This window comes from Mixophyes fleayi, chromosome 11, assembly GCF_038048845.1.
Source record: "Mixophyes fleayi isolate aMixFle1 chromosome 11, aMixFle1.hap1, whole genome shotgun sequence".
NCBI lineage: Eukaryota > Metazoa > Chordata > Amphibia > Anura > Limnodynastidae > Mixophyes > Mixophyes fleayi.
The window spans coordinates 62,564,293-62,580,531 of NC_134412.1; the positions used below are offsets into that span (position 1 = coordinate 62,564,293).

General features: G+C 41.7%; 1 protein-coding gene across 3 annotated transcripts in view; it reads left to right on the forward strand.

Moving 5' to 3' along the window:
- Positions 1-16,239, forward strand: part of DIXDC1 (DIX domain containing 1) — a 122,319-nt gene that overhangs the window by 11,221 nt on the left and 94,859 nt on the right. Inside the window, exon 1 of one of the 3 annotated variants that reach the window (XM_075190988.1) lies at positions 674-918. The exons of 1 other annotated variant lie outside the window; for it this stretch is intronic. In XM_075190988.1, coding sequence (XP_075047089.1) covers positions 856-918 — 63 coding nt within the window. In that variant the 5' untranslated portion in view covers positions 674-855. Of the gene's footprint in view, positions 1-673; positions 919-16,239 lie in introns of those variants that run through there. One more of the 3 variants, XM_075190990.1, reaches the window with a different exon arrangement.

The following is a 16,239-nucleotide window of genomic DNA, read 5'->3' on the forward strand; positions in this document are numbered from 1 at the left end:
AGGCATTGTAAGCATTGCAGCTAATTTTGGGGATGGAGAGGTGTAATTAGGGGGAGGCGGCATATACCCCTGTAAATGGTTTTCGCTCCACTCTGCTCAGACCATCCACAGCTTGTGGGCACAGACCAGCAGGGTTAGTACAAGGGGTGAGGGCATGGACGAGAGTGGTTTGTGGCTAGTGGTTTAGGATTTGTCTGATATTACTAAAAGTCATATAGACATGCCAATTATTTGTGCCCATCAACATCAAAATAAAAGTTTACCTAAATTATTAAAAAAAAAGGATCAATGTTTTATTACATTGTATTGAAAATGATTCTGTATTTGGAATGATGTAGCCTATCAATCCTTTTGTAAGGCTTTACATGTAGTTCAACTTTGGTGAATACAGTTTATAGGCATGCCGCATGGGTATGTAATAATCCTTTGCACCCCTATGGAAGGAAATCATACAGTACATTGAGGTTTCTCTCTGATTTGTTTAATACACAGTACTTTGAAGTTCGTCTTCTGGGTCCTAGTAAGCATAGCAGCGTGGTTTTGCAGACATTTGCATCTGTTTTCTGTTACTCCTTCCTGTGTCTCCATCCTATAAACTGCTGGTTGCCTTAGTGATGTTAAGGCTGACACCTCATGTTGGTAGGAGATCCCATTACGAGCATGCTCAGTGCTGCTCTACTTCTCCTCCCCTCCTTCTCTACAGCTCTGCTTTCAAGACCAGGCTCAAATTAACGGGCTGAGAGGACCAGTGTTATCCCTGATGGCTACTATTTCTTTGTGCTTGGAAATAGCCCGAGGACAGCATAAAGTCTTATGGGATTAATAAGAGAGAGAGTTGGTACATTTCTGCTATAGATGATGATCGCCTATCTAGCAAGGGGAAATCTGCAGGATATTCTAAATGAAGGCTTTCCCGAGGTATTTGTATGTTTTATTAATTAAGGCATGTGTAAAGAGGCCAGTTGTTTTGACTTTGATGTGAATTGATGTGTTGATCTGTCCTTTGAGCGAGTTAAAGAGTTCTGCTGAAGTTTGGGGGATGTGATTGCCTTTGCAGTGGGTCATTTTCATTTCTCTGTGTAACAGAGGAAGTCTCTACATCAGATGCAGGTTTTAAAGTGTGATGGAAGGAACTGGAAAGTAAATGACAAATACATTGTTCATTGTATTATGTTACATATTAATAAAACACTGTGTAGCTGTATTCTAAAGGGTGGAAAGTCATTGCTAGACAGTGTATTATTATTACTGTATATGTGTTACTGAATGTGAATTATGTTTGTGTGTGTCATGCACAGGAAGCAGTATGTTCATGTGGTTTGTGTGTTATCTTGTTATGTCTGCACATCAGACGTATTTGTAGCTTGTATCTTCTGTGACTTTTGCATTCACACCCTGTCACTGCATTAAACTGAGTACTCTGGCAAACACGTACTAACATACAAAACATATGATGTCGTACTGACTTGAGCTCTAACACCCAGACAGATCTGCACTATTACCTAGTAAAAAGTGGTAGTACAGTGGCCAGAGTTGGTTCTGTGCTACAGGGCAGAGCCCTGGGGGGAAAAGGCTGCATGGAGCGTCCCCTGGACTTTTTGCTGGGCTGAGGGCCCCTGCACTACCACCTATTACTAGGTGATAATGCAGCTTTAACTCTTCTCCAGAGCTAGAGCTGAGCTGGCATTCTGGAGCTGGAAACAAGCTGTAATCACAATAGAGGAGAGCTCTGAAGCTTGGATTCACTAGCTTGAAATTTTGAAATGAAGTTTAGAATTAGACCAATATTTCTGTCCACTTAGCATTGTTTAGACTATTCCGTAACTTATACTACAGTTACTTAATATGGATGCAGCCTAGATTAAATTCAGTATATTAATAGCTCTGAAGCTGGAACTTGTTAAAAAAAACAAAAAAGTAGCTGGAGCAGTTGTGTGGAGCTGCTGTGGAGCTTGGGCTGACAATTGGTCTTCTCTCTAGAGCTAGGCTAAAGGTGCCAGTCCATAGCTGACAAACCTGTAGCACTGCCAGCACTAGTTTCCCTTTCAAATTAATAGGATTTACCTCTGTATTCTGTATTTATTTTAAGTCCTTAATATTATTAGTGGAAAAGGGGAGCCAACATGCAAAAATTCTTAACAAACTGTGACAGAAGCATTGGGAAAGTGGCAAATGGCAGGTATATACAGTATGTCCCAGGCTGTCTGCCTTATATGCTTTTAAACCCCAGTGATATGTTTGTGTGTGGGAAAAACTTCCCACAGCGCGTGTTTAGCCATAGGGAGAGCCGATATAAGGGTGCCTGGGGTATAAATGGAGAAAGAAGGGTGGGCTCTATTTATAATGCACATTTCTGGTTTTCCAACCAGCTAACAAGTGCTGTTACTCAGGAGTTGCACATGCAAGGCGCTGATAAAAAGTTGCTAGATATCTCTCAGACTTGGGGAGGAGGTTGAATGCCACCTGAGAGACACTGCAAATGGTGATCAGTAAGCTCTGTATTTTGAATGTGTGTAGGGCACTCACTTGAGAGAGTGAGTTCCTGTGATTACTTAGTGACGGACAGGCAAGGTATTTGTTTTGAAGTTTTCTTTATTTTTTCTGCTTAATAAAACTGGCTGAGGCCCGTTGTACTGATAACCCTGGACTTGTGTGACTTCTCTGCTGCTGTACAGTACCATCTATCCCAGGAGATGGCAGCTGTTCCCCTAACCCAGTTGCAAAATATATAAATATATCCTTATAATTGAAGAGATCTGAGGTAAAAATAAACCCCCCACATCACTCTATGTGAATAACCTGTATAAGACCTGTGCTATGTTCTACTTTATACAACAAGGGAGTTGCAGAGGAAAGGTCTAACAAATCAGGGTGGGATTATTGGGGTGATGCAATGCTTTTAGGATAGCTAAAAAGAACAATGTTCATATCAAATATAATTTATTTATATGCTTGTATATAACACCTTCTCCTTAGATCAGGTCCCTGAAAATTCAGTTTTAGGTGGAGTTATATAAGCTAAACTTGAGTGCAAAATATTGGTTATCTGTGTACCCGAGACCTACCTTAAAAGGCAGGTCACCTAACGTCCGCTGCAAGGACGGACAACACCCTGTCTGTATGAAAAAGCCTTGGCAGGAACTACAAGAGAATCCCCAGACTATGGCTGATATTAGGTGACTTCTATTTATTGCAGCACGGTGGCCTAGTGGTTAGCATTTCTGCCTCACAGCACTGGAGTCATGAGTTCGATTCCCGACCATGGCCTTATCTGTGTGGAGTTTGTATGTTCTCCCTGTGTTTGCATGGGTTTCCTCCGGCTGCTCCGGTTTCCTCCCACATTCCAAAAACATACTAGTAGGTTAATTGGCTGCTATCAAATTGACCCTACTCTCTGTGCGTGTGTGTTAGGGAATTTAGATTGTAAGCGCCTGTGGGGCAGGGACTGATGCGAGTGAGTTCTCTGTACAGCGCTGCGGAATTAGTGGCGCTATATAAATAGCTGATGATGATGATTAGGGATCCTGTACCAAAGTTACTTGATACTATCTTTATCATTATCTATTATCTCTCTTATCTATTATTCCTTTAAATTCTTGCTAGCAGAAACATTTTACAAATCTATGCCTGCAATGCCGATTTACATTAATGACACAGACCTTCTTTCTGATTTATGCAACCTGTGACAGATGTAGTGGATCGACAAGCCTAAGAATGTAGGGCATGCTGGGACTTCTAGTGCCCCATGGCCACAACTTATGTAAATATAACAATGTGTTTGTTTAACTGGATATCCCACATTCTATGCCGGTGTCTTGTCACATGTGGTTAGGTCTCAGATTGCAGAGACTTGTAAGGTTAGGGAAGTTAGCCTGACGTTGATGGATTTAAAGGATATCACTAAGCATTGGTGCCAGTAAGGATAAAAATGGCACTGGTTTACCCATCTGTGACTTAAAAAAGGCATCAGAAAGGAATTGATATGGTTGACAATATTGTATAGCACATATAACCCAAATAGGCACTCCACTGCTTTCTAACTGTTGCTGAGCTAATGCTTCACAATGTTGGGGCTTGTAGTTTTGTATTGATATTCCAGAACAAAGATAGGCCGCATTGAAGTTTATACTCATTATGAAATGGGAAATCATGATTGTATAAATATAAAGAACAAGGTGGACAGATGTCATATTTTTGGGTAACTGCATATCTGTAATGTTCCTTTTTAAAGGAGAACTCCACCCAAAACATAATAACTGCATAGTGTTGATATCGCCCTTTCATTGCACCCAAACCTCCTTCGCATGTAAATAAATAAATAAATAACCACACAGACACTAATGTAAATTTGGCAAAAGGTCACAGTTTTTATTAAACAAAAATGGTGGCGGAGAGAGCAATGCGAGTCAGCTAACAGCGAATGGCAAAATCTGACCATAATGCTCTCCTGCCAAAGCTGTGGTCCTTTAACTGACTGCAAGTTACCGAACTAAAGCCCCCAGTGTCCCATTTATTTGCTCTATAAAAAGCCATAACCCTCGTCTGTCAGGTGAAGCCCATGTAACTTGAATAGGTGCACCCGCTCTATTTTTATTAAATGGTGGTCAATAACAACTCCCCTGAGTGATCTGATGACACACCCCATGGACCTATTGACCTTCTTTTTTTTTTTTTTATTGAGGTAAAAAAGTCAAGAACAATTAAATGCATTATAAAGTACAAGTATGTTTTCACAATTCTTTTACATTCCAATGTACAATCAACATTACAAGTCACTCCATACCAAAAATCACCATTTCCACAGGACTTGGCTATCATTAGATATAGATAGATTGATTGGAGGGTCTGCAGAGACCATTCTTAACTCATAGCATTCAGTATTATGGAAACTGTTCCAGAGTTGTGTTCGAAGAGTGTGAGGCAAAAGGGCTATAAAACTCGCCCATGTGTTAAAAAATTGTTTTACTCTAGACTCTTTTTGCAAAGACGCCTCTATCCAATCCATTCGAAATATATGATAAAGTTTTTCTCTACAAAGAGAGAACACAGGAAGAGATTTCTGGGCCCAGACCTGCAGAATGCTCTTTCTGGCCGCAGCTGAAATTGCTAATAATAATCTCTTGCATCCCCTGCTAACTTTGCAGCTACTTGGAAGTGTTCTGAATATCTCCCATTCTGGAGATAGGGGTGCATAGTTTACCAAATGTGTATTAGAGAACCTCCAAATCCGAGTCCAGAATTTTTTAATTGGGGGACATTCCCAGAAGCAATGTGTCAGATCCGCTCTTGGAAATCCACATTTCGGACAACAATGAGATTCTGATAGTCCTATCTGAAACCGACAAGATGGGGATAGATATGCTCTATGAAAAATGTTAAGAAACATTTCTGTATAGGTAATGGCCGGTAAAATTTTAACGGAGTTGGCAAGTGCTTTAAGGAGAACTTCTGGAGTCAGATGAAGGAATCGTTCCTGCCATAACGAAAGACCAGTTTTAGAGTGACTATAATCAAATTGATCCCGTATCAAGGAATAGTGTTGCGATATGGCCTGGTGAGTTAAGGGAGGTTTTGAAAGCATAACCTCCAAGGGGTTGTCCCAATCTGAGAGAGGAATTTTCCGCAAAACTGTACTAATGTAATGTTGGCATTGGAATACAGCTAGGTGGTAGGGAGCTAGCTGCAGATAGGTTGAACTAATCTGGGCATAAGTCATTGGTTTATGCGTGTTTATATTGATTAATTGTCTTATTTTAGTAATGCCCAATTTTGCCCAAACAGGGAAGGAGGCTGAGCCATTCTGAAACTTCGGGTTATTTAACAGAGGGAGATGCATTGAAATTTAGGGACTTAAGTGGTTTATGTGGCAAAGTTTATGCCAGAGCTTGTGTGTGGTATATAAGATTGGATTATGTATAGTCTGAGTTGGCAATTCTTGTTAATGTAGGTGGATAAAGGCCAATAAGTTAAGATTAGGTATAAAACTCTGGTCCAGCGTAGTGTTAGTATAGATATCAGTCCTATGCAACCAGTCTCTAAGGTGCCGTAATTGAGCCGCTTGATTATATCTGATGATATTTGGCAAATTCAGCCCCTCTCTCTTTGGACCCTATTGACCTTCTTAAGGAGAGTTCTTATGACAGTAGCTCCTGGGCTTAATGTAGGTTTTATAGGCATCTGCTACAATGGAAGAATGCGCTAAAGAGAATGGATTCATAAGTGTCTGCTGATACTGAGTGAAGAGCGCAAACTAATTGGCTTAGGATACCCATGTTTATAGGCCTTCACATATCTTCCCATGCAAGGTGCATCCTAGCCTGCCTGCTAAGGTCCTTAAATATTAGGAAACATTTGCTAAGATCCTCACACCCATGGAGCCGAGCCAGAAATGAAATGCCTGTCGGCGTGTTAGCTATGGATGTTTCCGCAGCCCCTTCCTGGTATTTGGCTCAAATAAAAGCAAACATCTTGTAAGTCTGACCTGCATCATTGCGACCCTGCAAACCCAAGAAAAGGACCCACTGCTCCCAGGCTGCCTGATAAGTCTTCCTGGTGAAAGGGTCAGCGATGACTCCGGAAGTCCCACTATGCCGGCTCGACTATCTACAAGGATAAGAAGCACAGAGGGTGCTAATATGATTTGCGTATGGGGCCAGCCTCCGAAAGCAGCGCCATTGAAAGCGAGAGAGTACATTAGCTAGCCCGTTGTCCGCACCAGGGACGTTTTGCGCCTGAACGCAAGAGGTTGACTGCTTGCAGTGATGAAGTGCTCTGACAATTGATGGCCTGTACCATCCCCAAGTTGTCACACTAGAAGACTATCTACCGCCCTGGAGATGGGGTGACCACAGCTCAATGGACAGGATTATGGGGAGCAATTCCAGGACTAGCAAATTAAGGACTAAGCCACTGTGCCGCAATGAGACTGGTAAAAGAGCTGCACACCACTCTCCCTGGGACAAATGCTTGAAACCTTCGGCGTTAGAGACGTCTGTGTGAAAATCTAAAGACAGGCTAGAGACCTGAGGGCTAGGCCAGCAGATGCGAACTGTTGAAGTTTCTGCAATAATTGCAATCAAATCCGTAGGTCCCCTTTGATCTAGTCTGTTAAGTGCAGATAAGCGTGCGGCTGCTAAAAATAACACATGTAGCAAGCTGAAAATTCCAATACAAACGCTTTCCCATGGGAATAACCTGCCAACACCTCAAGAAGTATGTAAGTGTAACGGCGGTTCCTCGTGGCAGCCGACCGCATTTCCCCACTTATGGGGAGATGGAAACCGCAACAAATCTCGCTCTATGAAGTGAGCATGGGAGGTATTGGGAAAGAGGTGGAGCCATCTACAGAGCTCCTGCAATTCAATTGGGGAAGGTGCTCTAAGCAGGAGCCCCTGCTGAACTTTGACCTCTACCCAAGCCAGCTGTGCTTCGGGGGCACTGCCGCGCAATCGGTGCAAACATGTCTGTACCAACAGGCGTCACCTCGACTGCATGTCCTGTTATTGAAGGTGAAGTAATGATTCCTTGATGGGAGGGGAGTGCTATGCCTTCCCAATACTGGAAACCTTGGGCCCCCAGCCGCCTGCTCTGTGACCCCACTTGGGCACATCAGCCCCATTCACATCTCTACGTCTTTGACCCAAAAGGGATAATCGCTTTAAGGCTAACCTTACGTCTAAAACTCTTGAAGTATGTGCACCAATTACAAACTCCATCATTGATAAACATTTAGCTTATCAAGTAGATGTAGCACCATACGAGTCTCCAAGTATAAGTCCGCAAAGACACAATAACCAGTCAACCAATTAGGTCCTTGCCTATCTCCCCTCTCCTGCAAGCTGTTACAAGGCCCTTTTTAGCAATGTCCATGAGGGAGAACATGTCCACGTAAAATACCCTTCTTGATCCTATCTTTTGCGCTATTTCTAATCCCGCACAGAAACCGTGTTGGAGCAGCACACCATCTCACACCCAGAATCAACGGGATGCGCAACCGCAGTAGAAGCTACCGGAACTCTACTATCCCCCAAATGTACATGGAAATTCTTTAATATCTTGTGCAGGCCCTGATCTGCATCAGATGAATCCTCACTAGTGGTAGAAATGGGCGGGCTGTGTGTGCATGCAATGGATGAATAGTGCGATTCATATTCCCCAGCGGGCCGTGACGCGACTTGTCCCTTGCAAGTGACCTCCAGTACAGGTTGTTCCATCCTGGTGATGTCACTACCGACTGGAGTTGGTTCAGGATGGTGGGAGGACAATGTCCAAGAGACAGAGCACTGTGGGTCCAGGTGGGGACTGTGGTACGCTGGTGGGGCTAAGCAGCCAACCAATTCGGCAGGCCATATGGGCCAGCCTGCTCCATAGGGGAGGAGGATATGGGAGGGGCTGAAGAGAGAAAGGGGATAAAACTGTAAGAGAGACAAGAGGATATGGACAAAGGTAAAGGTAAGTGCAGTGCAATGAAAGCTGTAAGAGTCACAAAAAAACATATATAGAGAAGCATAAGATCATCTCTGTGAAAATTATTGGCTGCGGGATACAGGAGACTTAATGAGTAAGTGAATGACACTTGCGCAAACACATGAGTTTAAGTATGTATGGCTTATGGCCTCTCTTGTCATTGTATGAAGTTCACATGTTATAATAAAATGCAAAGTTAAACCATGAACTGCAGTGTTCAGACCTCTCTGGTGCCAGACTGACTCATTGACTATCACAGTGGGGCAGTAAGTCAGCCAGGTACAAGGCTGTGGCTGGTGAAATCAAATGAAGTGTCAGTCAGGCGCAACAAGAATAGAGGAAAGGCAGCAAATACAGCAAGTGCAATGCGTAATGTTGCTAATGTTAGGTAGCTAATTAAAACTATAGGGAATGTATTATTACTGTCCTTTAAAGTGGAGCTTAAAGAGAATCTAATGTCGGTTACATTAATCATGTGTGTTCATGTGATATTCTGTTAGTTTCATATAATAAGAGACAGCAGTGGCCTTAAGGCATAGTAGACACAGTACAGTACAGCCTTTAATACTCTTATCAACTTGGAGTGATGTAATCGTCATGGGATTAATTAGGAGTACAGTAGTTCACTTCTCAGCCTTCAAATGAAATACTTATCGATTATTACTCCTAATAACATTTAGACCTAAATATATTTTATTTGTGTGCTATGTAACACTTCTCCCCAAAAATAAAAAGATTGTAATTTGCTAAGCAAAACATCTCTTAAAGGAGAAGTATAACGTTTTCCTCCCCATATCCATATATGTGCCAAAAATCTATCTGGAAATGCCTAATTTAGCTAGTCCAAGAAGAGGGATTAAGCATTTTGTTTAGTTATAAAAGTACTTCCTGACACGTGACACACCAGAAGGGTTACTGTTTTTTTAGTGTTTAATCTACTGAATAATAGAAATATTCTGTACTTGCCTATATGCGTATGGTAACTGATTTGATTTCAGTTATTGGTCCGTTTCTCTGAGTTACTGGTATTTAGAATACAATGCAATAACATGGTTTTCCATTACAGCTGCCATTCTAACAGTGCTGTAGATTGAAGGTTTTTAAAACTATTTCATTGGCATTTCAGGAAGCGGTTGTCAATTTGGTTTAAGTCTGCAGGATGTCCCCTACATACTATAGGCTAGACAAAATCAAGCTTAGCAAACCTATGTTGAAATACAACTTCCAGGATGCTTTCTCATCCATCAATGTAGGCAATATGGAGTTCTGTAGCTATTTCTACAGTAAAACTCCCAGAATGCTTTACTAGTAGGTCACATGGGTGCACCAGACTTGTTGGTGATTAAATGCTCTCCATGGCTTCTATAAAGAGCTATTTTTATTTATATTGCTTTAAAAAATAAATCTGACAGTACAGAAAAAAGAATATATTTTATTTTAGTATCAGCTGCTGCAACTATATTTAATATTAGCCTCCTCAACTATATTTTATTAATAGTTGCTGTGAACTGTGAAATCTTTACTCACAGTAAAACACTGTTCAGATTGCAGCTGTACTTTATTTTTACATGAAAACAATGGCTTGTTGGGTACATGAAATGTAAACAAAGCAGTCATTAATATATGGCAATAGTGTTTTAAATATTTCACTTTCTCAAATATAACTGCAGTAGACCAGTTATCACTTTTTACTAAGTACCAGTAACTCAACAAGTGTATCAATACCTGAAAGTAAATCAGTAACTTTATGTATATACATAAATAGAAACTATTTTTCTATGAATCAGCATTTTTAAAGCAAGGGCTTTAATCAACCAACCAACATGCTTAACCCCTCATTTTGGGCTAGAGTTGGTCAGTTTAGTTGTGACTGATGAGCACGTTTCCCAGTACAGTCAGAACAGGATATGAACACACACTGCCAGTGACTGTATTGTTCTGCTGTGAAATCACTGTAGCCAATTGAGTATCTGCATTCAGTAATTATCAGCTAAGCAATCACCCCAATCTCCAGTTGTGCATGGAGAGGAAAAAAATTTGCTTACAAGCGCTTTAAAAAATGCTCATGAGTTGTTTTTTTATCTTTTGTGCCTGAGTTTAGTCATTAATGCTATTATTACGTTGTCATGATTCAGAAATGCTCCCCTTACTGCACTCCCATGTCTTGTCATGCGTTTTTACATGTTGCAGTCATGTACAAATATACAGTAAAATGTATTAATTCCATTCTCAGCCACCTTCTATATAATGCCTCCCTTGCTCTAATTTTGTCTGTGTGTGATATTATAACAAAAGACCTCTGTACTTGGAAAAGCTGAGCAAGTATTTTACCATGTGGCATGATAATAGGAACACTAGGAGCAGTTTTATTGGTGTCTGTAATTGATAGCTCAGCCGAGCAGCTCCATTAAATTCAAGTATGGCATGATGTACTGTACAAAGCATTCACTGCTGTATTTACATCTGTCACTGTCCCGGAGAAATGGATTTACCATAGAATTTCTGGTAATCAAGGTATTTATCTTAGAAATTACAGCAACACAATTGCAGTTAGCATTTTTTTTTTTATAACTCAAATTTTGTTAAATCAACATGGGTGACAGCAATTATGCAAAAGGTAGCAGGAATATAATACAAAAAGAAAAAAGAAAGACAATCGCCATCACAATACATGTTAGTAATTGCTGTTCATAACAGTATATAGTACAAAACTGAGGAATTGTATTGACACCAGCAATATCCATATTATTAGAAAGGTAATGGGTGGAAAGGGGTGGGGTGGGCGGGTGGGCGGGAGGGCGGGGGGGAATCGTCTGAGATAGTGAGATAATACAGGTCGGTATCTCAGATATCAGAGGCAGGGGCGCACGGAGGATTGTCGGGGGGGGGGGGGGGGTTTCTCCCCGCCCACCGAAAAAAAAAAAAAAAAACCACGAGAGAGAGCTGCTGCGTATGCGCCCGCGCATGCGCAGCAGCGCCGTTTCGCCAGCGCTGCGTCTGCCGTGGTGCTGTGTATACAATACAGCACCGCCACGGACGCTTCTTTGACAGCGCCGCGACTGCTGTATAGCACAGTGGCCACTTAGTTAGCGCAGGGGGGGTTTCTAGAGACTCAGAAATCCCCCCTGCGTGCGCCACTGAGAGGGAGTAGCATTATCTGTGGGACTATCATAAGCGAAAATATCTGACGCGGACGAGTCACTCTGTAGGAGGGGAAGTATTGGGGAATTTCGTGGTGTAACCAGGGGGCCCAGATTTGGTAAAACTTGTCATCTTTATCTCGCAGGTGAAAGGTGATTTTCTCCATGCCAGCAATGCAGTTAGCATTTTCACACACAGTTGTGCAGTATTTGCGCAGCAAAGGAGAACTCCTAATAGTGTTATACTCCCAATATCCCTGCTCCTTCCCCATACTAGTAGAACTGTGCGAAAACCATGCTTGGGACTAGCCTGGAACCAGGGGCTGGCTGGCAGACTTTAGCCCGGGGGTAAGCACACAACTCTGAGCCATAAGTAGTACCAATTTGTAAAGGGTGGTTTTCGGTACAATATATATTTATCAGTATAAAAAGAGAGGCTATTTTAGTGCTTTTTAATCCAGCGATACTTTATTATTATAAATGAGAAATCTTAAATAAAAATAAATAATGCAACAAAAAGCAAACCTCACTTTATATTGCATTTTATTTTATATGTTCCTTCTCCCTACAACACCTTTAAGTTTTTTTTTTTATATACCTGGCTGATTATAATGGGATTTATCAAATGCAAAAATACCATTTGCTTTAAAAACCTGGGGGTAAATGTATTAACCTCCGGTTTCTTCAACTACCGTGAGTTCGGCGCTTAAATTTAAAGCGGCGCTGCCTTGTAAAGAGAAGTTTCCCTTTACAAGGCAGCGCCGCTTTAAATTTAAGCGCCGAAGACGCCGAACTCGTGGGAGTTGAAGAAACCGGAGGTTAATACATTTACCACCTGATGTTTTTGCCAGCAAAGGGCTTGTTTTTGCTTTGCCCTATATACTAACAGGATTGTTTAATAGTTTTAGGGTTAACCTAAAACAAATAATAGGGGTGGTAGTGGTACACTAGGGGGTATATTTACTAAACTGCGGGTTTGAAAAAGTGGAGATGTTGCTTATAGCAACTAGTCAGATTCTAATTATTTATTAAGTACATTCTTCAAAATGACCGGTAGAATCTGATTGGTTGCTATAGGCAACATCTCCACTTTTTCAAACTCGCAGTTTAATGAATTTACCCCTAGGTGTCAATCTGACACCCTGGCCCAGAGCTGGATTAAGGCTTTGGGGGGCCTGGGGCACTTTAGACATGGTAACCCCTATAATGTAACATGGTTATCATTTTAGACAAATACACAGGCAATACTGTGTGCACTACTGTTAGGTACATGCAGTTCTGTCGTACTGGGTACGGTTTTTCGATAGTGAAAAATCCGAAACTGAGGAGACCTGCAAATAAAAACCGAATTTTAGTAAAAAACGATTGCACTATAAATAGACTTACCTGAAAAACGACGCAGCAAATCTCCGATGGCACCAGCATGCTGACCGCAACTTATTCCGATTGACGAGCTCTCCGGCACTACACTTTGACGTCATCGCAACTTCTATTAAACATCATCATCATCTATTTATGTAGCACCACTGATTCCACAGCGCTATACAGAGAACTCATTCACATCAGTTCCTGCTCCATTGGAGCTTACAGTCTAAATTCCCTAATGTACACACACACACACACACACACACACACACACACACACAGAGAGACAGACAGACTTCTATTGAAATCGTTTTTTTGTAAATTCAGCTTTTATTTGTAGGTCTTCTCTGTGTTGGAATTGTGGTAATCATACGATTACCACCGGTTCTGCCTTCACGAGCAGTACACTGTAATGCGGGACATACCTCCCAACTGTCCTAAGCGAGACAGTCACCCAAATTTGGGACTGTCCCCCAGATTCTGGACAGTTGGTAGACTGCCCTGCTCTCTCCTACCTGTTCTTGTCACATTCACCACTTGTGGCTCCTGGTGTCTTTAGATCAGTTGCTGCTTGTCTGGGTCATGGAATGTTGAAGGGCCCTATTTGGGAAAAAAAATGAGTACTTAAAAATTAGAAAACTCCAACCAGCCCTGGAGGTAAATCAATAGCACCCACGTTTTATAATTAGTCCTCCCTCCAGCCCCAACATTAAAATAATATTCACATTTGCTAACTAGATCTATTTCCCTCCAACCAACCCTGACATTAAATAGCAAACAAATTTAATAAATAGACCTATTTCCATCCAATTAAATTAATAGTATTCTCATTTAATATATAAAACTATTTCCCTCTCTCCAAACAGCTCCAGCAATAAATTTAAATAGCATTTATGCTTAATAAATATAACCATTTTCCACAACAATCCCAGCATTAAATAATTCATATTCACATTTAATAAATAGCCATCCTCCCCAAAATCAGCCCCATATTCAATTAATATCCCCAAACTACCCCAGCGTTAAATTAAAGGTCCGTCACCTAACCTTAAATTAATAGGTCCCACTATTACATTAAATTGCCCCACAAATAAATTAGCAGTCATTAAATAATTATCCCCCACATGCACTCCGCCATTAAATAGCCTTCATCACACACTATATTAAGACGCCCCCTTCCCTCATACACTATATTAACATAGTGGCCCCCACTCACCAATGTATTAATATAGTGGCCCCCACTCACACACTGTATTAACAGTGACATGCACACGATGTATTAATATAGTGGCCCCTACTCACACGCACGCACACACACATACTCTCTCAGTATTAACATAGTGCCCACTCCCCACACACACACTGTATTAACAGTGACACACACACAATGTATTAATATAGTGGCCCCCACTCACACACACAAGGAGGATCTGCGGCGAATAAGGAAGGTGGCTGGTCCCATAGGAGGGGCCAGCCACCAAATAATAGACTTGGGCCGGTCGCTCCTCCGACCCAAAATAGACTTTTTCTGTCTGGCCTGGGGGACATGTGGCCCCCTGCCCCCTGGCCCAGCCAGCCCCTGCCTGGAACAGTCACTTCTTGAATGTGGTCATTGGATGGGAGTCGATGGATCTAATTGGACAGCTATGGTGACAATACAGTTAACTTAATCAACAACTACCCAATCAACATTTGCTTGCTTTAAAAGTTTTCCTACCTGTCATCCAGGGAGAATTGACCATTAAACGCATCTGAAACAACTCCTCTACTATACGGACTGTCTATGTGATTCTATTGGGAGCAGCGCATGTATCGCACATCGGGTCTTAGTCACACTTACCACATCTGTCTGAGTCATCTGCCATCTGGGCCTCTCCTGGCCACCTGTGGCATTCCTGAGCACTGTATCACCATTTGTAAACAAACTGTATTTGTCTGTTCTGCTCCATGGACATATTGGATTCTTCATGTGATTCTTCTCAGTCCAACCAGATTCCAGTAGCTGCGCTTACATGACCTGTGCAGCAAATAGGCACTGGAAGCGCCATATTTTAACCAACTCCCGAGTCCAGCTCATTGCCAGAACAACTTTCTTTCTTTCGTTCTTCTTCTGAGGATAATTCCCTGGCTCCAGGCTTCAGGCTTCAGTTGTTTCTCAGCAAGAACTCTGCATTTTCCAAGGTGCCCGTTTCCCAACAAGGACCTCCATTCCATACTGCTAAACACCTCTGGATTTCCTACAGCACTTCCATTCTGCAGTAACTTGGTTTTCTGCCGTTATCATCAGTCTTGTATCTGGGACTAACCCGGAGTCTCAGAGGGCACATTTCCAGTTCTGCGACTCTGTGTGTGGGTTCTAGGTCTGCAGACAGCTCACAGTACTGAGTTCTCCACACCCAGTTTCAGTTCTGAGTTCTTGTTTCCAGATTTAGCTTTATTCTGTTTTGAGTTTCCATGGGTTGCATCCTTGTGAGGTTCCAGCTCCATGTGCCTTTATACGGGTTCCAGGTTGAGCTCTACACGAACGGTTCCAGAGTCCTACAGTTGCAGATTCCAGTGCCGTATTCCGGCACAGACCCCATTCCTAAGGCTCCTTCCTTTTTTGCTAGTGGTACTCTGGATTCTGGCAGTCTATAGTGTATCATCATCATCATCATCATCATCAACATTTATATATTACAAATTCCGCAGCGCTTTACAATACCTCAGCATCTCCTCGCTCAACAGAGGTTTAATCAAGGCCCTTAGTTTCGGCTATACTCATTCTTCAGCTAGCCCCAAGGGTCCTGAGACGGATCAACAAAAACAGACCACCGTGACAGCGTGCTTTATTGGGAGAATAGCTCTACTCAGTGAAGTTCTCCTATAAGAAATTAGTGTATTCAGAAATCATTGAAAAAGTTGATGGTTTATATATAAGTGAAGTAAAACTCTACCTTTATGTAAACTACATGAAGGATAGTATGTCCTTTAAAAATATGTTTTTTAGTACAGCACCTATTTGGTTGTGGTTAATGCAAAACTAAATTTGTTTTTGTTGACATAATTGACATATTCTTGGTAGCACTGCAGTCATGTAAAGTAATGGTTTGTACTTTAGTATTGTGATCAGAATGAGACTGAAAATGTACTACATATGTTCTGTATCAGAATTGGTTGCTAACAAGTCTCTATTACCTCCTAGATTGTCAAAGCTAGGTACCCACTGGCGTAGTGTTTAATTCTTTTTTTGACTATAGTATAAACCTGTGTGAAAATGCTTGTGAAA